At 37.0% G+C, this 23,926-nt stretch overlaps 1 protein-coding gene across 1 annotated transcript in view; it reads right to left on the reverse strand.

Annotated features, from left to right (window-relative positions):
- Positions 1–2,311: 2,311 nt before the first annotated feature.
- LOC126456832 (general odorant-binding protein 83a-like) overlaps positions 2,312–23,926 on the reverse strand; it is a 39,411-nt gene continuing 17,796 nt past the window's right edge. The window contains exons 3-8 of the mRNA XM_050092637.1: positions 16,065–16,117; positions 10,760–10,795; positions 6,297–6,399; positions 3,317–3,381; positions 2,881–2,928; positions 2,312–2,548 (exon numbers count right to left, since the gene is read on the reverse strand). Coding sequence (XP_049948594.1) covers positions 2,911–2,928; positions 3,317–3,381; positions 6,297–6,399; positions 10,760–10,795; positions 16,065–16,117 — 275 coding nt within the window. The 3' untranslated portion in view covers positions 2,312–2,548; positions 2,881–2,910. The remainder of the gene's footprint in view (positions 2,549–2,880; positions 2,929–3,316; positions 3,382–6,296; positions 6,400–10,759; positions 10,796–16,064; positions 16,118–23,926) is intronic.

The raw sequence follows: 23,926 nt of genomic DNA on the forward strand, positions 1-23,926 counted from the left end.
TGATGTTGTCCAAGTCTCCCTCTAGCTTGTTACTGACTTTTTGATATCATCCAATATTGCATCCAGTGGAACATGGGCAGCAATTCTGCTTGCAGCTTCTTCTTTCCTCGAGGTGTAAATGACCCAAATCACACTTATTACTCATGTGTGTGACCTAAAAGGAAGCATGATAGAATCCATCCATTAATTTGTTGACTTTGTCCTAGCTAGGCAAAATCCATTTACATTACAGTTTTGCTGTGTTTTCATTTGCTATTTACTGGTGGATTTTGATGTCTAAATGGCAGACCTGTGACACTTGTAAGTAAATTTTGGTTCTGTTGGTACAATTTGCAGCGCCTCTAATTCTAGTAAATCCTGATACTCTACTTGAAGATTATGAGTATGTTTGAAATGTTCAAGAATGACCACTTTCCTAAAAGCCCAAAAGTCACAAATACAGCAGCTAATAGCAACTTTATAGTAAATAGATGAGTCTCCTGCATGGAACAATCTATCATGTCACTGAAGAGCTGACACCTGGCTCAATTCTTTGTTGCATGAACTGCATAGGTGATCACCTTCTGCTGAGTTCTTCATTTTGTTCACCACAATTTTTTCTTTCCTCCAAAAGTGTGCTTTTTAGCTTGTCTCCATAAACTCCCATGCAGTTCATATTGTTGTTGATGTAGCACACATTCAAACATTACATTATGCTATTCCAACTTGAGTGCCTGCCTGCAGGCAGCCAGGTACCTGTGGGCAACAGTGGGCAGGGGTGCGAACAGGTGACACATGGTCAGTCAAGAAGCAAACAACCAGGTTGTAGAATGCTGATGCTGCTTTTCCACTGACAGGCAGTGGTCGTTAAGTGGATCATGCATGCACAGAACATATGCAATTCTGGCTGCCTTGTGGGTAGGCTGTACTAGGTGCACCTGCCCACAAGCAATATGACAATGCTCCTTAGTCCCAGGACCCCGTGTGGCAGTGTTGGAGCAGCCTATATTACTTGAGAGTAGTTTACAAATTACTATCACATAATTAGCATTCAATATAGACTCAGAGGAGATCATACAGCATGTCATAAACAACTAGAGCAATGGATCACTGGCAACATGTAGATTTGCCTTAAAGAGGGGGCTGAAAAATGTTTTTCTGCTACTGTATTTCACATATGGTTGACTGTATTCAGAAAAGTTTAAAGCCAAAGTTATTGTAATTGCAAATTGGGACACTTTTCATCATTATGAATGGAGAATTACCAGGCAAAGAACCTCATTTATCTGCCAACAAAATAAAATGTAAAGCTAGTTAAAATGAACATATTGAAAACATATGGAATATTCAAGATTCATGTCCAATAAGTACAATGATTTCCTGGCCAGATGCATGTGAACATGACAGCTGGTCAGGCAGGCCAGGACTGAAATATACCGCTAACGTTAATGAGTATGGACGTTAATGAGTATTACCCAACAAAACAAACTGAATATATGGTCAGGTTGACAGCATCATCATCTTTACATCCAAGATAGAGAAAAACGCAGATGGTAACATGACCTATTATTAGTCTCTATAATTTCTTAATCATGTTTAAAATATTCCCTGTTATGGCCTTTGCTTATCTTTTATGTTTACCTGTCCATCATTCAAGCACAGCTCTCAAAGAGCTGTCCAATGCAGTACTCATTTATGGTTATGGTCTGGGACTTTATTTCATTTTTTGCGTATATAGCCACTACCCCTTTCCTTTCATTATGCCTGCAGAAATATTATTAACTTTCAACCATGTAGATTCACCTGTTCAACTTCCAATTGGTGTTTTGTTCTGCACTTACTGGCAAGATAAGCTGATCTTTCCTATTCAACAAGCTTCTTATTTTTTGATGAAAAAGTCAAAATAATAAGACTGTTACCTTCGAGATGTCCAAGAGACAGTTTCTCTCCCTCTGATTGTTGCAAATGTGTGCATAGTTACTAAGCAGTTACGTTGTTCAAATGTGTATCATGCCATCTGTTATGTGTTCAGATGAATGGTGAAAAAAATCACAACAATGTGTGAATATCCCTTTTTCCTTAGTGACTCTTCAGTACCTGCATTAACACTGCTCAAATAGTATCACATTCTGCATATATCCTGATTCCACTGAACTAGACACTCTTAGTTATCAGTTACATTATCTTCTTCTCATATGATGTCTAATAAACTTTTGCTCATTTAGTGCCTATCTTATCATCAGAACAATCAAACAAGAGTAAATATAACTTTTATTCATGAATAATGGAATGCTAATACATTTCACATAATTGTGGATAAAATATCTCCGAGTTTAATGACATAAAAATATTGTGTGCTTTATTGTCTCAATATCTGTACATCACACATAAAAAATATTTTCATCTAATCAAAAACATCATAGATGTAGCATACATTTTTGTCTGTAAAGAGATTATATTCACGAACAGTATATTCAAGAATATTATCAAAATAGTTAATGGTAAAACCACAAATGTATTTCCTGGAGCAAGATATGCTTTTGGTGACAACATCTGGGAACAATGGCATCTGTAATAAATTCAGAGTATCATCAAATTACTTCAGTTTAAAATTAATGTCTCACTAGCTATTCACTAATAAAGAAAAAGTTACACATATGCCTACAAAATTTTGAAGATGTATGTGCAGGAGGCAAACAAATAAACTAAATGGAAGAAAAAGGTATTTCACATATCAAATTAACAAATTATTTAATAAAGATGAGAAACTGAGATGTCAATATTAATTTGAAATCCACAGGATGCTTTAATTGTGCTCAGTTGTGCCTCTTTGTTGTCACTATTAAAATGTCTCTAATAGTGCTACAACACATAAGGTGGTAATACCAACAGTTTTATTACCTCAATGTACTTCTGCTCAGCATCACTGTATTAGACAAGTATGTAGTCCTGAAATAATGAAAAAAGCCACATAAGAAATTTATTACTAGCTATGATACTAAACTTTTAATATTCATACTCAAATACTACAAATAAAAACTAGTAAGCCATATAGTACAAAGAAGATAATCAAATGAGCTACAAAAATGGCAGAAATGAGAACGACAGGAGCCATGTAACTAAAAACACACAATACTTGTTCCGTTTCTCTTGTAGTTTCAAAACACTTGTACTATGATGATACAGAACATAGCAATAAATTCTCGTATAGAAATACTGATATTCAAATTATTAGCTAGATAATGTAGTCAACAAAAGGAGAAGCAAAAACAAGCAGTAAAGTAGTAATTCTGTGGCTACACAAAATAGCAGTAAGTTGAGGAAGCAGCAGTCTTACCTTTGGTGCTTGTTTGAAGAGGCACTGATTTATTTTGAATGCTGTATCACAAGCATCACTGCCCTCTGTGAACAAATAGTAGTTTTGTATATTGATTAAATCAGTTTTAAAGTTCTCTGTGTTAAATATTTTAGTAAAATTATTTGTAATGTATTCATGTAAATGGACTGTGTCTATTAGTATAGCTATCAGTAAAAATACTGGAAAAGAAAATTTTGATTTGATTTGTGACATGTCTATGGTCAAAAGAGAACCAGTATCACTAAGATATTTAAACTCACTTCTGTGTAGCCTAATATGCACATTATTTACATAAATAATGAATAAAGTTAGATAAAATTTTTCTAGTCCAGCAGGCCATACATCATAATGAACAACTGTGACAAGTTACAATTAAATGCTGCTGTGGGACTCAAACTTCCTTTCAAAAGTACTGCACTCCTGGCAGCCGATAGCTGCAAGTTTACCAGTCTTTTTGTTGTCCCTGCTGAGACTCAGCGGTCATCTTTCCCATGAATAGCAACCTATCCTATTCTTTATATTGTTGGTATTACAACCTGGAGATTCCATTGTTTCATGGGAGTCAGATGTATAAGACGTTTGATTACAAACATTCAATTTCCCTGCTCTTCACTGGGTATGTCTATGCTCTTTTGACAACAGTTGAAAAGTATGTACAGCTGTGTAATGGAGATTCAATGCAGAAAGTGCAGTTTAGTAGAGTGCACTATGTCTCCAGTCATGAACAGTACAATGTGGCTTGTGCACAGTGTTCATTCTGCAAACAAATTTCAAAAGGACATTTCAACCTTTGACTGTGGACACATTGTCACTTTATGATGAGAAGGGTTGCCTGCACAGAAAGTTGTCCACCAAATTGGCATACACCACAGTGACATCATTAAACATTCACCTGTTGTTGTGACACACAAAACATTGAAGATATATCTCATAGTGGTTGCCTTCAGTTAACACCACCATCTGATGATCATCATCTACAAATTGTGGCTTGTAGGAACCAAAGCAAAATGCAACAGAACAGTGTACTGTCTTTTTGAAGGCTATTGGTTGGGCTGTGTCAACTCAGACAGTATGCAACCATCTCCAAACAGTCTGACATCTGCACATCCATCATGAACAAAAGTGTAAACTTCCCACCGCTATGATGTGTCAGAAAGGTGGTAAGGTAACACCTGGAATGGAACCTAGAACAATGACACTCACTTTTCTTTACCACCAAATACAGGATTTGTCTGAAGAGTATGGAGGTGGCTAGGTACCAATGGACTCAGCAGGGAGTTATTTTTTGGTTTGCTGTCATGTATAAATTTCAAATTCCTCCTATCACTATAAAGGGTAAGTTGACGGCTGTGCAGTAGTGAGACAGTATCTTCCAACCTATTGTCCAGACTCAGTCAACATTTCACCTACAGATTCATCTTGTAAGATGAAAATGCATAAAATTCTTCAATTTTGCAGCCATAGTGTCCACAGTTGCTTTACAGATGTTAAAGGTATTTTAATTCCGATTATGAAATGACTAAAATGTGTGTTTATTTTAGCACATATGTTTCATTTTATTCGTTTGAATGAAACATTTTTACTTTTTGGTTTGCTTCTAGTTTCTTTGTAAGGAACTGTTTCTAGGTCCTGGAGGAAAGCAAAATTATAAATATGTTTCATTCCAGACCACTGACAATATTTTAAATGAGTAAAACAACATGTGTATGTTGAAATAAAGAATCATTTTTAGTAGGTGTAAAGATGGAATTCAAATGACTTTGATAATGCACAATCACACCATGCTCCCCTCATAAATACCTTCCTCTGTGAGGCAGGAATCAACAGTACAGAATGGCCTGTGGTATCCATTGACATGAAACTGACTGAACATGCTAGAGACCAGTTGAAACTTATATAGTGTCGCTGCAGGAACAGTGAACATTGGATGACCTCAGGAGGCCATTGTTGAAGAGTGAGGCAGGCTTGTGCACAACATCTCGGCATGCCAAAGAGCATACAAGCATATTACAATGCTCGAGATGGAGCAAAATGGTATTATAAAGTTACCCGGCAACAGATTTCGATGCTGCAGGTGTGTAAACATACACATTTTCAAACAGACTGACTTCAATTTTTGTTACTGCTCAAGCTTTTTCAGGCTCCCTTAGAATCTAGCTTCATCTATGTTCACAGATGTGCAACTTATAATGTTCTCCAAAACCAGTTACCGAATGTTAAGCATGCATATTTCCTGGATTTGACTTCTGTATAAATACCTGTCCCACACATCAGCAACACTGTAAATGAGATATGTCAGTGCACAACAGCAGAAGAGCTCTGCAGTCATTTGATAACAATTTAATTAAATTCTATTATTTGAAGAGGAACAGGTACATGTAGTTGTAAATGTAGGTTTCCACGGTCATTGTCACAGTCAATAAAATTCTTGTGGGTTTGAGGTTGCATTGTCAATTGTAAAATTCTGATGTCTCAGCGACTGTTGCAAGACTCCTTCCTCAGGGTGTACTGCAGTACACCATGAGGAAGGCATCTTGCAACAGTTGCCATTGGAATTTTATAGTAGACAATGCAGTCTCAAACCTAGAAGAATTTTATTGACAGATACATGTAGGTTTACCCTTCACATTACATGATTTCATATCTGGAGAAGATATTCATTGTTATCCAGTGGATCTTGATGTTGAACAGATGAAATAAACTACATATGTGAGCTGAAATGTGTCTGACACGATACAGTCATTGCAGCAAGTTTTGTAAATTCTAATACTTCTGTAAAATTATCTTTATCTGTACATTTTTGGAAACATAATGAGGTCTTTGTAAGTATAGTATATAAAGATAAAGATGTCAAGCAGCAAGAGTGTAGAGTTTTGTTTCTGTCTACATTGCTGGCAGTATATTTTTCTGACATACTGCGAGGAGCAAATAATAAAAGTCACTTGATGTATGTACTCACTTTCATCCTTGCAGGCAGTAAGTGCCTTTGATGCAACATCTTTGAGATTATCAGGCAACATTGCAATTGCAGTATCAGCATCAAAGACTCCATCATCTGACATCTGCAACACAGAATTTGCTATTTTATAATTTGCATTTTAAAGATAATAAAATTATCTTATATTGTTTATTAGTACTTGATTGATGAGAACATAGTGGGAGAATGTGATAAACTATGAACATTTTCTCCCTCTTTTTCTGTAAGCACTTGCTTAGCATGCTTCATACAGTTATCCTTTCATGATAAATGTCTTATCATGAAGCATACTCAAATATACAAAAAGTCTCTGAGCAGCATGTCTTTTTGTTTTGTCCCTACATTAAATGAATATAAGATGCATGTACAAACACTATCCTCACACTTTTTTTGTGAAGAATAGTATGTGTTTCTGTTTTCTCCCCACATTAATTATTCACAAGCTGCTAATAGAAATACCACGCCATACTTTTTTGTAAATTCATGAAGCTTGTAGACAGGCAAGTTTATAGGAAAGTAGATGACCCTAGAGCAGAATGCAGATTGGATATAATCTGCCATGAAGATAACTCAAAGGATGAATATAACTGCCACAGAACCACAGACAAAATATTAAGAAACATAAAATTAATGCAACATGTGATAGTAAAGTAAGTAAAATGAAAATATTGTATTATGGCAAAAGCAAAGTTACAGTTTTTAGTGTGTTGTAGAGGACAGTTAAATCATTCACCCACTGTCTTCCTCAGATTCCATCAAGGAGGAGACCCTCTAGGAATGTGGAATGAATCAGTGTATTTGTTGTTGTTGTCTTCAGTCGTGAGACTGGTTTGATGCAGCTCTCCATGCTACTCTATCCTTTGCAAGCTTCTTCATCTCTCAGTACTTACTGCAACCTACATCCTTCTGAATCTTCTTAGTGTATTCATCTCTTGGTCTCCCTCTACGATTTTTACCCTCCACGCTGCCCTCCAGTGCTAAATTTGTGATCCCTTGATGCCTCAGAACATGTGCTACCAACCGGTCCCTTCTTCTTGTCAAGTTGTGCCACAAACTCCTCTTCTCCCCAATTCTATTCGATACCTCCTCATTAGTTATGTGATCTACCCATCTAATCTTCAGCATTCTTCTGTAGCACCACATTTCAAAAGGTTCTATTCTCTTCTTGTCCAAACTATTTATCGTCCATGTTTCACTTCCATACATGGCTACACTCCATACAAATACTTTCAGAAACGACTTCCTGACACTTAAATCTATACTCGATGTTAACAAATTTCTCTTCTTCAGAAACGCTTTCCTTGCCATTGCCAGTCTACATTTTATATCCTCTCTACTTTGACCATCATCAGTTATTTTGCTTCCCAAATAGCAAAACTCCTTTACTACTTTAAGCGTCTCATTTCCTAATCTAATTCCCTCAGCATCACCCGACTTAGTTTGACTACATTCCATTATCCTCGTTTTGCTTTTGTTGATGTTCATCTTATATCCTCCTTTCAAGACACTGTCCATTCCGTTCAACTGCTCTTCCAAGTCCTTTGCTGTCTCTGATAGAATAACAAGGTCATCAGGGAACCTCAAAGTTTTTATTTCTTCTCCCTGGACTTTAATACCCACTCCGAATTTTTCTTTTGTTTCCTTTACTGCTTGCTCAATATACAGACTGAATAACATCAGGGACAGGCTACAACCATGTCTCACTCCCTTCCAAACCGCTGCTTCCCTTTCATGCCCCTCGACTCTTATAACTGCCATCTGGTTTCTGTACAAATTGTAAATAGCGTTTTGCTCCCTGTATTTTACCCCTGCCACCTTCAGAATTTGAAAGAGAGTATTCCAGTCAGCATTGTCAAAAGCTTTCTCTAAATCTACAAATGCTAGAAATGTAGGTTTGCCTTTCCTTAATCTATTTTCTAAGATAAGTCATAGGGTCAGTATTTCCTCACGTGTTCCAACATTTCTGCGGAATCCAAACTGATCTTCACCGAGGTTGGCTTCTACCAGTTTTTCCATTCGTCTGTAAAGAATATGCGTTAGTATTTTGCAGCTGTGACTTATTAAACTGATAGTTCGGTAATTTTCACATCTGTCAACACCTGCTTTCTTTGGGATTGGAATTATTATATTCTTCTTGAAGTCTGAGGGTATTTCGCCTGTCTCATACATCTTGCTCACCAGATGGTAGAGTTTTGTCAGGACTGGCTCTCCCAAGGCCATCAGTAGTTCCAATGGAATGTTGTTTACTCCCGGGGCCTTGTTTTGACTCAGGTCTTTCAGTGCTCTGTCAAACTCTTCACGCAGTATCGTACCTCCCATTTCATCTTGTTCTACATCCTCTTCCATTTTCATAATATTGTCCTCAAGTACATCGCCCTTGTATAGACCCTCTATATACTCCTTCCATCTTTCTGCTTTCCCTTCTTTGCTTAGAACTGGGTTTCCATCTGAGCTCTTGATATTCATGCAAGTGGCTCTCTTTTCTCCAAATCTCTCTTTAATTTTCCTGTAGGCAGTATCTATCTTACCCCTTTTGCTGGATCAGTGTATATATTAATAAAAAACAAAGACATGGCAGAAACTTAATCTGTATACAGTACCATATTAACAATAAACTATGACTATATTGCTCAATGCTTTTCAGCTTATGCTAGTTAAATGTAACTGAGTAAGCCAGTAAGAAACTGCTATTTGGAAAAAGCCTGCTTCCTTCTCTATTTTGTTATATAGCTGATCTTTATCTGCTATTAGTAGATTAGTGTTTACTTGATTACAATAGAATTTTTCAAAGAAATACTTTTTACATCTATAAATACTGAGACTTGGTTATAGCACACTATTACTTGTCATATAACTTTAAAACAACATCAGCTACTAACAGAGGTTTTCAGTTACAGTATATCAGATTTATTTTCCACACATCTTACATATCAGTTAAGTAAATACACATCTATAAAATATTAAACATTAATACGAAACTAAGAACAAATATTGTTATAATGGATGTCCCAGTATGGAAACAAAACACAGAAATTAAATCAGCAACCACTTAATTAGTGTTATCGAAACAGAAAGAGAGTATTCTCTCTTTCTTTCTTTCTCTCTCTCTCTCTCTCTCTCTCTCTCTCTCTGTGTGTGTGTGTGTGTGTGTGTGTGTGTGTGTTTAATTATTGTATTGAAAGTTGAAGAAGGAGTGGAAATTTGGAGTTAGTTATGTTATTTGATCTCAAAGTTTGACTACGTATCACCAACAAGTCATCTGCTGTTGAGTGATTACTTGTTCAAAAATAGATGTCATGTATTCCTACAGAAGGTAGTACTGATCAGAACTATATGTCCAGACAAACTCTTCAGCCATTCATCACAGTGAATAACACACTCTTTCAAATGCACTTATCTCCATTCAAATTGTGTCATATGCAGTTTTCAAATTCTCCTGTAACAGCTGCACAGAGTCAGTGGCTTGGGCATACACCAATGCTTTTATATGTTTTTTTAGCCAGAAATTCAATGGATTATGGGCCAATAAATAGGGAGACCATGCTACCAGATCTCCTCCACCAATCCATCAACTGTGAAATTTTGTGGTGAGGTACTTTTGCATAATCCAGAGAAAATGAGGTGGTACTCCTTAGTGCATAAGCAACAGTTGTAGTCTTCCTGCAATGGTAACATTCACCAATAGTGCTGGTATTTCAATGCATAGAAACCAGTAATACACAGCACTTGTTCATCTGTTTGGTAAAGTGTATTGCCCTACTAGTCTGTCACCGACAATTCCTGCCCATACATTCAAACTGAACCAATCCTGATGACACACCTCACCTCCGTGATTGCTTGAGGATTTGCGTACTGTAATAATTTACTTTTTGCAATGAACTACAACAGTAGGATGGTCTGTACCACCAAATACTACACATTACTTGTCACAAGTGAAATGGCCCATATCTCATCAGGAATTGATTTCCAGACCTATATTTATAGGAACTTTTCTTCTAGATTTGGCCAATACTATCTCCTTTAGGTATATATTAAAAAGTTGGCCTAATACTTCCTACTTACCTAGGTACAAGCACATAATTAAAAAATTATTACTGATAAAGACAATTTAAGACTGAGAAGACGTTTCACATGATGCCACGATCTAACACTTCAAAAGATTTTAGACTGAAATATATGACATTTGGATTAGTTGCAGTTTGCCCGTTTATGCATTTTCAACCAAGATATCATATTGGAAGAGACAGAAAATGCTTTTACTAGACCTTTATGAAAGTCATCACGTCTTCTGGCAACTGCTGATATCATCATTACTATTAAGGAAATTGTTCCATGAGACTGATCATTAATCACTAAAGTAACCCACTGTTTTTAGCATAATATGTGTAAGTATTTTAAAAATGTTCATAATATAAAAAGAATTTCTGAATTTTATTTTTACTTACACACGTCATTTGGACGAATATGCACTTCATGTAGCACTGGAACAAAATGTACATTTTTAATAAATTTACTGTACAAAAAAATGGCCTTAGACATCTACTGTTCATAAAATTAAAAATTTCATTTTTCAGCTTTCCTCTTATAATGCACAGAGTTGTGACTTAACTGACATAGATTTCAAAACAAATAAAAATAAGCTGTGAAGATTTGTACATCTATACCCTACAAACCACTGTGATAAACATGGCACATTGTAGTTCCATTCTACCATGTTTAAGGATGTTCCCCCCCACACCCCACCCCACCCCACCGTCCACTTGTGTATGGAGTGCAGAAAGAACAACCCTCAGCGGTACCGTTATTTGCCATATAATGTAATCAACCTGGTTTTGTGCCTGTTCAATATCCTGAATGTTCATCTACTCAAATTTTCATTCTATGATTATTTGAGATTATAAACAGTTATTAAGTAAATGAATACAACAGAACTTAGTTTACATTTTTATTCTCTTCTTATTTATTGATACTGGGCAAACAATGATCAACCATCTTGTACTGCATTAATACAGATTTTACAAATGCACATTGGTAAGTTACATTCACTCTAAATAGTCTCATAGAATTCCACAAGAGGCAAATGAAACTGAATGAAACAGCTTTTACTGACTGAATTTACACCACAGATTGGCTAACAGCATAATGACCTCATGGATCAACATTGTTTACAACTGATTGAATACTCACTTCCAACTGACTATGGCTTTATATGCATGCCTATGTAAGGAAGCAAAAAGTATAAAAATGACAAAATATTGGCAGTCGAAGCTATTACTATTTAGATATTAACATGGAAGGCAGAAAAAGTAAAACATAAAAATAAAATAGTTGGTGAAGTAGCCTTTATTAGCTATAAGCTGTATAACTAGAAACTTGCAGAATTCTAGGTATTATTATATGACATCTTAATGAGCAGTGGCCCACCAAGAAATTTCTAGGAAGTTAATTAGTATAATTTGAATATTTTATAAACTAAGATGTTTTAGGAAAGTTATACATTTTTGGAAACAGAAAAACTGGGGCTGAAAAACTATAACACTAGATTTTGGAAAGGATTACACGTTAATATTTAAATATTCCAGAATATTACAGCTTTAAGTATAAATAACTTTTGAAATCTTGAGTTTTTGGAAAAAGTAAAATATTTTTTAGGAAATGGAATAAGTTATATCAATCTTAAAAAAAAAGTTATTATTGGGGTCATAACTTTAAAATTGTAAATATTCCCTTTAATGAATTGCTTCCATATTAATTAAATGCACCTATATTGTCAGCAATCAGAAAAGTTTTCTGTGAATAATAAAGTTTAATGAAACACAGAATGAAAAAGAATTTAGCAATTTAAGGTACTCATAGTATATGTATTATGTATACAATAGAAGACAGCAAGAATGTTTATTTAAGGAATAGAATTGTAAAAAATGGAGCTGTTCAACCTTGCTACATGTCAAATACACATTTGAACTGTTGACACTCAACAGATCCAACCCTTTTGCCTTTGCTTCCCCCTGACACAAAACACAGAAGTCTTCCCTACAGGTGAAGTGTGTCACACTAGCTCAGTTTCAATAGCCTTTGGAGATTGCATCTCAAAACTGTAAGTAAGGGAGTCAAATGTAGTACAGTGAGTTCTCACTGACCCCTGTCTCCCATGTACAGGGCCTCTAAACCCAATGCTAGCTCAGCACTCTTAGTTCAGTGATGGGCCTGTACCTCCTGGAGAGGAGACAGATTTCATGGGAGAAGACAGTATGTGAGGTACCTTTGGTATCTCTGCTACTTGAATCTCAAAAGTTCACCCAGCACACCCACTTGCAGCAATTTACTATGATTTAAGAGCTGTCCGGATGATTTCCAGCTGCTTACAAACAGGTACTAACTTTTCCCGCACCTAAGAGCAGAATTCACAGTGGTTCAAATGGCTCTGAGTACTATGGGACTTAACTTCTAAGGTCATCAGTCCCCAGTCCCCTAGAACTTAGAACTACCTAAATCTAACTAACCTAAGGACATCACACACATCCATGCCCGAGGCAGGATTCAAACCTGCAACCATAGCGGTCGCGCAGTTCCAGACTGTAGCACCTAGAACTGCTTGGCCATCCTTCACAGTGGTTCTTGCATGCTAAGTTCAATGTATAATTTTAAACAGTTAAGAACTAAGACCTAACTTAAAATGAGTCTTGCTACTTTAAAAAAATCAGAATTAACAGTTCTCTGTAGATCTGATGCTACACTGTCCAAGAAACTGATTTGTTTTATAACAAGAGAAAATTCAGGCATAAAATTTACTGACTCTCTGAAATGGTTCATAAGTTTGGGTATGGAAGTAACAAACTCCTAACAGGCATTATAAGAAATACATACAAAGCAGAATTCTATCGGATAAACAGACCATATACCCTAGCGTTGAAGGGATAAACTACCTGAGACATGACACGACAGGTTATAATATGTGCAGGCACAATAATACATCACAGCAGTTGACTTTATATGGGTTATATTTTCATTGTAGCCTTGAATTATTGAACACATTCTTAGAAAAAAAAACTAGCCCATGTACATAAAAAAGTGGAAATACTGCAGAGATCATCACAACACTACTGCAGAAATTTAGAAAAAAAAACAAATGTAGCTTGCAACTGACAATATACATACATCAAAAAAAAGTTTTGCATCACCTTGGTTCTGAGAATTCCAGAACCTGTACAGAAAATTGGAATAGAGATCAACATAAACATCATTTCCAGCCTTTTAATTGCTCATGAAAACCACACATGTTGTACCACCATACAGCAAGACCTTTGGGAGGTGGTGGCCAGATTTCTGTACACACCGGTACCTCTAATACCCACTAGCATGTCCTCTTGCATTGATGCATGCCTGCACTCATCATGACATACTATACACAAGTTCATCAAGGCACTGTTGGTCCAGATTGTCCCACTCCTCAATGGCAATTCGGCGTAGATCCCTCAGAGTGGTCGGTGGGTCATGTCATCCATAAACAGCCTTTTTCAATATATCCCAGGCATGTACGATAGGGTTCATGTCTGGAGAGCATGCTGGCGACTCTAGTTGAGAGATGGTGTTATCCTGAAGGAAGTCATTCACAAGATGTGCACAATGGGGGTGCAAATTGTCGTCCATGAAGACAAATGCCTCGCCAATATGATGCTGCTATGGCTGCACTATCGGTCGGAGGATGACATTCATGTATTGTACAGTCATTACTGCACCTTCTATGACCACCAGCAGTGGCCCCACATAACGCCACCCCAAAACAGCAGAGAACCTCCACCTTGCTGCACTCACTGGACCGTATGTCTAATGCATTCAGCCTGACTGGGTTGCCTCCAAACACTTCTCTGGCCATTGTCTGGTTGAAGGCAATGCCAATCCTGAGCGGTCCATTCAACATGTTGTTGGGCCCATCTGTACCTTGCTGCATGGTGTCATGGTTGCAAAGATGGACCTCACCATGGACGTCGGGAGTGGATATGCAAATCATGCAGCATATTGCGCACAGTTAGCGTCGTAACAAGATGTCCTGTGGTTGCACACAAATCATTATTCAACATGGTGGCATTGCTGTCAGGGTTCCTCCGAGCCATAATCCGTAGGTAGTGGTCATCCACTGCCGTAGCAGTACTTGGGCGGCCTGAGTGAGGCATGTCATTGACAGTTCCTGTCTCTCTGTGTCTCCTCCATGTCTGAACAACATTGCTTTGGTTCACTCCAAGTCGCTTGGACACTTCCCTTCTTGAGAGCCCTTCCTGGCACAAAGTAACAATGTGGACACAATCAAACTGAGGTATTGACCGTCTAGGCATGGTTGAACTATAGGCAACACGAGCCTTGTACCTCCTTCCTAGTGGAATGACTGGAACTGATTGGCTGTTGAACCCCCTCCATTTAATAGGTGCTGCTCAAACATGATTGTTTACATCTTTGGGCAGATTTAGTGAAATCTCTGAACAGTCAAAGAGACTGTCTCTGTGATACAATATCCACAGTCAATGTATATCTTCAGGAGTTCTGGGAACTGGGATGATGCAAAATATTTTTTTGATGTTTGTGTAATATGAATTTGATGGTAGTCATACATGTTTGAAAATATATAATTTATCATAACATGCATAAGGTTTGACAGAATCAGTGAAAGATAATGGGGAAATGATTCAAAAATATAAGAAACTAGAAACTGGAAGCAAATTAATCTGACACATTTTTAAAGTGTCCTGGCTTTTATACTGCAAAATGTTGACTCACCAATAAACTGGTACTAGTTTTCGATTGTTGATGTATACACATATGCAGAGATTGGTCATATTTCTATCTCTTACTGGGTTTGAATATTGTCTGGATAAATCATGCTGCAGTGTATTGATGGTGCAAATAGCGAAGGCTACTGTCATCATATCATGGAGCATGTAATGTTGCCCTGTGAGAGGGTACAACATACACGAAAGATGATCAAATTTCAGTAATAAATGGTTCAAATGGCTCTGAGAACTATGGGACTTAACATCTTAGTCATCAGTCCCCTAGGACTTAGAACTACTTAAACTTCACTAACCTAAGGACATCAAACACCCGACGCAGGATTCGAACCTGCGACCGTAGCGGTCACGCGGTTCCAGACTGAAGCGCCTAGAACCGCACGGCCACACTGGCTGGCAAATGTTAGTAATACTTCTCATCCATTCACACCAGCTCACAGACTAAGCTATGATTATTCTGAAGGAATAGTTGGTGCAAAAGATGCAGCATTTGATTAATTTAGTATTCCTATAAAGGAGTATATTAAGCCCACACAGACAAAAGAAGGAAAAGGTATTAGTTAGTGGAATAAATTGAAGTCTTCAACAGTGATGATTTCAGTCCTCTGTCTTATGTTAGATGAAGATATGAAACAAACATTGTGAACATGGCAGTTAAGTATAGTACACATTTAATCTTGCTCAATAACAAAACCATTTTCTCGAAAGTAGAGTTATTGTTGACATTTATACGCATCTTTACAGAGTCATAGCTGGACTAATGGAAAAAAAATCTGTCATGTGTACTTCACTAAAAATAGAAAGATTTATACTAAGCAATTTCTGTTTGGGCTCTATTCATTGACAGAGACCTGAAGATTTTTAAACAAGTAAGTGTGCTACATGCTTTACATCTGTACAAAGAGAAAACTATCTTGTTGACTTGTAGCAGAAAACAGTTATTTAAAATATGTGTATGATTACATACCTTCAAATTGCCATCCTCAATGAAATTCCCCTTCCTAGCTTCATCAATGTTAGCTGTGACAAACATTTTAATTAGTCCTTTCTTATAAATAAGTATGACATAACTGTTAAAACATTTATTAATAACTCTTTAATTTTCTATTTGCTTACTAGTGTGTTTCAAAATTCACAAAGGTTGAAAATACATTAATGTTTAGGTCATATACAATTCAAGCAAAATTTGGAATTGAGGAACATTCAGTGGGGATACCCAGTGATAGCACTGATGATTATGAAGTTAAATCGTTAGACTCACATTTAAGAAACACAGTTGAGATAAGAAATGACAATCACAGCCATTATATCAAAGGAAGTACTGGTAACACAGCAGGTAGCATTGTGGTGGTTGACTGGATTATTGTCTTGCATACAGCATAAAACATAGATACATAATTCCATACATGTTTTGACATGTTCAGTGAATATCTGACAAAATCCGTTTTTACATGTGGCAGCCCAGTGTAGCAAAATCATTTTTCAATTAGTAAATATTTGTTGCAGAAAATCAATAAAATTATGATTTATTTCTCACTTATTGTAACCATGAAAGATGGCTACACGAACAAAACAGTTATGTACGTACTCCACAATCTTAAAATTTAACGGAGTATGAACTACACAATGAAGGATCCATGCAAAATATTGATCAATCTTATTTACAGTCTGGTTTTCTGGCATATGGCAATGTAGAAAGTCCTTTTTCTGGAAATTAATAGTAAATACACATTGATGTTCAACCATGAGCAATTCAATCAAGATTGCTGCTCTATTAGACAGAGAGTGCCCTTGTGGTCACACTGAAAGAAATAGTTCAGCTTGGTATGCAACAGGAATGTTGTCAGATCTTGTAGTGGTTATATATTCCTGACATTGTCAGTTTATGTGTGATCTGTAATTTATGTTAACTGAGAAAACTTCACAAGCCAAGACCACTAAAAAAGCATGCTGTTATCATTGGATCTGCAAGAAGATGAACAAAAGTTATCTGGAAAATTTTTGTTGTAATACAATAAGCTCTGATGCTCTAAATATATTATTAACATCCATCTTTTTACATGATGTTTTTTTGTATATAAGATGTGATGAAGATATCAATCGTATGTTGCTCTTGGTTTAAATCATGTCATTGGATGTGAAGGAATGCTTATAATAACCCAATTAATTTTTGAAAATATAATGTAGCAATTCTGGATTATTGTTTTAGATTTATAAAATGTATTAAACAGTTTCTGAGAAACTTCTTCAATGTGATATTTTTGATAAATATTGTTATGATTTTGATGTATTATTTAGATTTATATTATTTACTATATAAATTCTAAGTACAACTCAACATCATTTTAATTTCATTTGATGAGACAGGTCATGATGAATGTTGTTCCATCATATGTCCATTGAGTACCTAGACAATGGGTGAAATACATGGTGCAGATGAACATTGTAATTCCATGGTTAAAATGATATAAAGTTGTTTTTTTAACGGTGATATTTTTATAATATTATGTTTATAGAATTGTTTCTTTAAGAATAAAAAATAGAAAAATATATTGTCCACCCATTATGATGAGAAATTCGAATCATAACTATGGACATTCAGATGTAAATTATAAACAGGACTCAGAGTATAACAGAACACTGATAACCTACCAGAAGAATTTCTTTTTAAATACTCATCTATATTTAGCATACTGTGAGTCTAGTTCTTGTTACCTAACATACATCACACATATTTTATCCTATAAAATTATCATAAGTACACATATAAATGATGTGGAAAATTTCTATTTTTCTCTAAGTTTGACTCTATAATAATGTAAATAAAAATGATCCTTAATAATGTATTACAAATTATATGGAATTATGTATCTATGTTTTATGTTGTATGCAAGACACTAATCCAGTCAACCACCACAATGCCACCTGGTGGATGTAAATGATGGTCGTTGTGTTTATATCACTTTTCTTTCAGTTGCCAGCTGGTGGTGAACAAGAACACTTATAAATGGCACCATATAGTTCTGTTTATGTTTGTACATAATACTTTTATATTTGATGTGCTGATGCATGCACCTTATGGTGGTTTGCAGAGTATCTATGCAGATGTAGATGTAGGTGTCAGGTGTGTGGGGAAAGTCATACAGGCACATAACTTATCACATGCCACCACCATGAGTACCACAATTTGGGGAAAACTGCCACCACCAAACTCAACCAGTGTAAGCAAAAACGCTCTGTAGGTGGTGATCTCTTTCAACTATTATAGATCAGAATAGCAAATATGTCAACTACCAGCAAATAATATAGAAACTTACTTTCAAACATGGGTGTCCATTTTCACCTCTAGGCAATAGTCTATGTACCTTCAGCAAGACAATGACTCATGTCCTTGTTCCTTAATTGTATCAGAACCATTTGAGGAACACAGATATGTGCCTGCTTATATCATGAGATGACCTGACATCAATCCCATTGAACACAGCTGGAATACCATCAAACAATGTGTATGCTCTTTGTATTCATCCCCAATCAATTTCTTAGCTCTCAGGGAGATGGTTGAATGTTCATGGATCTGAATGACTCCCCAGTGGCAATATGTGTGTCATGTATACTATGCCATGACATATTATCTTCATCATCAAGGTAAAAGGAAGTCTACATGCTACGAGATAGACGTGTAACTCAAACATTCCTGAGTAAATATAAATCTAAAACAATTTGTGGAGAATATGTTGATTAAAAATTTCAAAACACAGGTACCAGCCCTTTAGAATATTTAGACAGTATGAAAGACAGTCACATTTCTTGAGAACAAAGTGTTGCATGGTAACACTGTCATATAAAAGATTCTTGGACTTCTTGCTGTGTCAATTCAGGGTAAGACCTTGAGCTTTCAATGAATGCCTCTATTATTTTTATCAGGAGCAGCTGACAGTCAAAACTGCTGCTGTGGTGGCCTCATATAGCCCACAGATAGCTTCTGACTGATAATTATGTAATGCCATAGCAGATGGTGTCAACATGTGTTGGTGGTGTCACCTCTCCAGCCAAGCATATGTATTGCAGCAAATATCTATGCCTCTGCTCTGCATTGAGAGCTTGCTTCAATGCACTGCTAAGATTGCATCTGCTGTCACAGTTGAAGATCTGCTCACACATTCTTATTTCTGCAGACCCTTTAATTAGATTTCCGGTATGTGGAAACCTGGGACAAAACTTTTGATTTGTCAAATAGTATTTGTTTGTGAGGCCGTGCTCAGCAATTGCAGTTTCTCCAGTTCTCGATTTTTATATGCCATTGATGCTATGTACAGCAGTCAGAAATGGTATGGATGTACTGATCAATATAATTGCTTTCGCACTCACAAGAAATGTTGCAAACCCTAGGGATCCTGTTGAGTACTCTCTTTTCATTATCTTCCAGCCACAGTTGGTCTCATATCAAGATTAACTAGCTATAAGTTATACACCTATTTAGTTTTTTATGTAGGGGAGAGTGGGGCACTCTGAACCACGGGGCACAATGAATCAGGTAGCATAATTTCAGTATAAGGTGGTAAATTATTTTTTCCTCTGAGCATAAGTTGTCAGTACAGCTCTACCGACTGCCATTTCTTTTCTGCAGGATCTAGTTCCTGCCATTAGTGTTGTACTGGTGATGAGTTAGTTTTGCAACAGTGAAGTAATTTTTGGAGATGTAGATAGATTGAATTTTGTTCAATCCTTTGTCACCAAATTTTAAAGGAAGTAAGTCATTGTATCAATATCAGTACTATATTTAATGACATAGATCTTCAAATGTTAACAATGTTCATACATAACCTCACATGAGCTCTGTTTGAAATATGTACTGTTGGGGCACATTGAACCAAGCTCTCTTGGGGCACAATGGGCCACAGTTCATTGTGCCGCAGGAATCTTTTTATTGTCCAATACAAGCACTCAGTACTTTGATTCCTTAGCGTGGGTAAAAACATATGTGTAGGTATTTAAGGCTTTTAAATTACAGACGTTCAGCATTCCTGTTTTATATTATCAGGTTTGAAGGTGGTTCATTTACACCGCAGGAAGACAGACAGAGGTAAAACTGACCATGATGTTATGCGAGAAGCTGTACTGTATGTTCTTAATAAGGGCATGGCAGTTCGCCAAGCATCTAAATCTCATTCAATATCTTACCCTACTGTTCGACAATATGTTCAGAACATTAAATGTGGTTCCAGTGAAAGATTGACAAACTATGACAATCGTAAGGTATTTTCTGTGGAACAGGAGAAAGAATTAGTGGAGTATTCTTCTAAGATACACTTTGGTGTTGACACTCAAACATGCAGCCGTTTAGCAAGTGAGCTGGCTTTCAAAAATAGTCTGAAATGTCCTGAGAACTGGACGGAGGAATGGCTGGTGTAGACTGGTTCTATGGGTTCATGAAACGAAATCTCAATTTAAGTATCTGAACCCTAGAGGGCTGCAGCTTATCCAGAGCAATGTCCTTTAATCAGTAAACAAAACACCAGTTTACTATGGAGGGAAGATTTTGAAACTGAAGGATGACGCAGGAGACTATCAGGTATCATTTTTGAGAAAAAGTGAAAAAATGGGAGGTAAAGGATGAAGCTTTTGTTCCAGCTAACAACGTACTTTACATGCTCCCACGACCTGCTACTGATAGTGTGACAAAGAGACAAAAATCATATTTCAAATTTGGAATCAGCTTCGAGTCCATTGATTTTCGGTAATTCCAAAATAAGTTACATGATTGTGTGGCTAAGATTTAATTATATTGTTCACACATGGAATATACGCAAACATTATGTTTAAAGAACAATTTAACTTCTTTTGTATGCTAAATAGGTTCTTTCAATGAATGTGTTTAAATTGGTTCAATATACCCCACACGTGGGGCACAATAAACCATTTACCAAATTTTCTTCAAAGGCGTGCAGCTAAAAAACAATTAATGACAACACAATCATATAAGGCCATTTGATACTTGAATGATTAAACTGCAACATCTGTAAATCACAACTCTGTGGTAAAATTATTGGCTGAGTAACATGGGGAAATATTTTTTATGGTTCAATGTGCCCCACTCTCCCCTACCTATTTAGTTAGTGTAGAGCAGACTTAGATTACTCTACAGGTTCTGTCTACTGTGATATTTGTATGTAGATGTTTTTGTTTATCAAGCTGTCCTTTTTTTGTCTGTTATTCCCATGTTTATAATTATAGTAGCATTAGAGTATCCTGGAAGGGCATAGCATCTCCTTTATCTTCCTAATATATCAGAAAATAGATCTCATACCTCATCTTCCAAGGACTCTGCCAATTTTGCTGGATGTAGTGCTACAGAAAGGAAGGAATGCAATTGGTATGTTATCCCATGAATGTCCAACGTTTCCATATTTCCTTTTCTTGGAGCATGCTGATTTCATATTGTGTAAACCATAGCCATTCTTTCAGAAAACATACTTGAGATTATTAATTTTGGAATCCAAGTTGTTCATGTGAGAAACTGTTTTATCTCTGTGTACCAGTGTATTTAAAACTGCTCTCTTCTGGAGTGAATGGGGAAAACTCTGGGCACTAAGATATAAATCAATATGCATCAACTTGCACTACAGAGAGTGGTCAAGATGTTGATCTGTCTTTCATTATACAAAAACATCTAATAATGGCAGCCTTCTCTCTTTCTCTGTATGGCAGTGAACTGGATGTTCGGGTGCACTCTGTTAATAAGTTTCTGAAGTGTTCAAGAACTTCTACATCATGTGGCAAGACCATAAATGTGTTGTCAACATAACTATGAGGGTTGGAACTTAAATAGTGGCAACCTATATATTCACAACCAATGCAAAAGAGTTACTGGTACATGGTTGCACCTGTTACTGTCCTTCAAAGTAGACACCAGCATTGTGTAGAACCCATAGCCAGTAATGTGGAAGGCATAGTATATCTACATCTACATTAATACTCCGCAAGCCACCCAATGGTATGTGGCGGAGGGCACTTTACGTACCACTGTAATTACCTCCCTTTCCTGTTCCAGTCGCGTATGGTTCGCGGGAAGAACGACTGTCTGAAAGCCTCCGTGCGCGCTCTAATCTCTCTAATTGTACATTCGTGATCTCCTTGGGAGGTATAAGTAGGGGGAAGCAATATATTCGATACCTCATCCAGAAACACACCCTCTCGAAACCTGGACAGCAAGCTACACCGCGATGCAGAGCGCCTCTCTTGCAGAGTCTGCCACTTGGGTTTGTTAAACATCTCCGTAACGCTATCACAGTTACCAAATAACCCTGTGATGAAACGCGCCGCTCTTCTTTGGATCTTCTCTATCTCCTCCGTCAACCCGATCTGGTACGGATCCCACACTGATGAGCATTACTCAAGTATAGGTCGAACGAGTGTTTTGTAAGCCACCTCCTTTGTTGATGGACTACATTTTCTAAGGACTCTCCCAATGAATCTCAACCTGGTACCTGCCTTACCAACAATTAATTTTATATGATCATTCCACTTCAAATCGTTCCGCACGCATACTCCCAGATATTTTACAGAAGTAACTGCTACCAGTGTTTGTTCCGCTATCATACAATCATACAATAAAGGATCCTTCTTTCTATGTATTCGCAATACATTACATTTGTCTATGTTAAGGGTCAGTTGCCACTCCCTGCACCAAGTGCCTATCCGCTGCAGATCTTCCTGCATTTCGCTACAATTTTCTAATGCTGCAACTTCTCTGTATACTACAGCATCATCCGCGAAAAGCCGCATGGAACTTCCAACACTATCTACTAGGTCATTTACATATATTGTGAAAAACAATGGTCCCATAACACTCCCCTGTGGCACGCCAGAGGTTACTTTAACGTCTGTAGACGTCTCTCCATTGATAACAACATGCTGTGTTCTGTTTGCTAAAAACTCTTCAATCCAGCCACACAGCTGGTCTGATATTCCGTAGGCTCTTACTTTGTTTATCAGGCGACAGTGCAGAACTGTATCGAATGCCTTCCGGAAGTATACCGTTAGCAAGGCCTGTTCTATTGATGGTTTGAATGGAGTGGTCTTAAGTTATGGTGATTCTCGTGTATGGCTGTGATGATGTTATCCTAATGCATTATGTTCCTCCATGACAGACCGTCAGTGCACAGTATTACTGTTCATTTTTTGAGCATCACCTGTGACCAGCTTTGTGAAAGAAGTGGCGACACTTCCTGTGCAACCTACCCATCACTTTGCACGACAATGCACGGGCGCTTACAGCGCAAGCTGTGGATGCTCTGTTCAGTCGATGGGGCTGGAAAGTACTATACCATTCACCATACTCCCCAGACATAAGTCCTTGTGACTTTTATTTGATTCCAAAGATGAAGGAATCATTTCATGGCATTCGTTTCAGAACTATTCCAGAGATTCGACAGGCAGTAGACCACTCCATTCACACAATCAACAGAACAGGCTCTGCTAATGGTATACTATGCCTGGCAATGGGTTCTATACAATGCTGGTGACTACTTTGCAGGACTGTAACAGGTGCAAACATGTAACTCTTTTGTATCAGTTGTGAATAAATAATTGCTACTATTTAAGTTCCAATCCTCATATAAAATGAAGATGGATGAAAGGGGGTCAGATTTAATGCGAACTCCTCCAAATGTTCCATAAAAAAGTTGACCATCGTTGGAACCAGTGAAAAACCCATTACCATTCCATCCATCATTTCACAAAATTTACTGCTGTACAAGAAGTACATGGTGGTCATAAGATGTTGGAACAACTCTATATTTTCAGGAGGAAAATGCTGTGCCAACAGTT

Source organism: Schistocerca serialis, chromosome 2 (genome assembly GCF_023864345.2).
Source record: "Schistocerca serialis cubense isolate TAMUIC-IGC-003099 chromosome 2, iqSchSeri2.2, whole genome shotgun sequence".
Taxonomy (NCBI): domain Eukaryota; kingdom Metazoa; phylum Arthropoda; class Insecta; order Orthoptera; family Acrididae; genus Schistocerca; species Schistocerca serialis.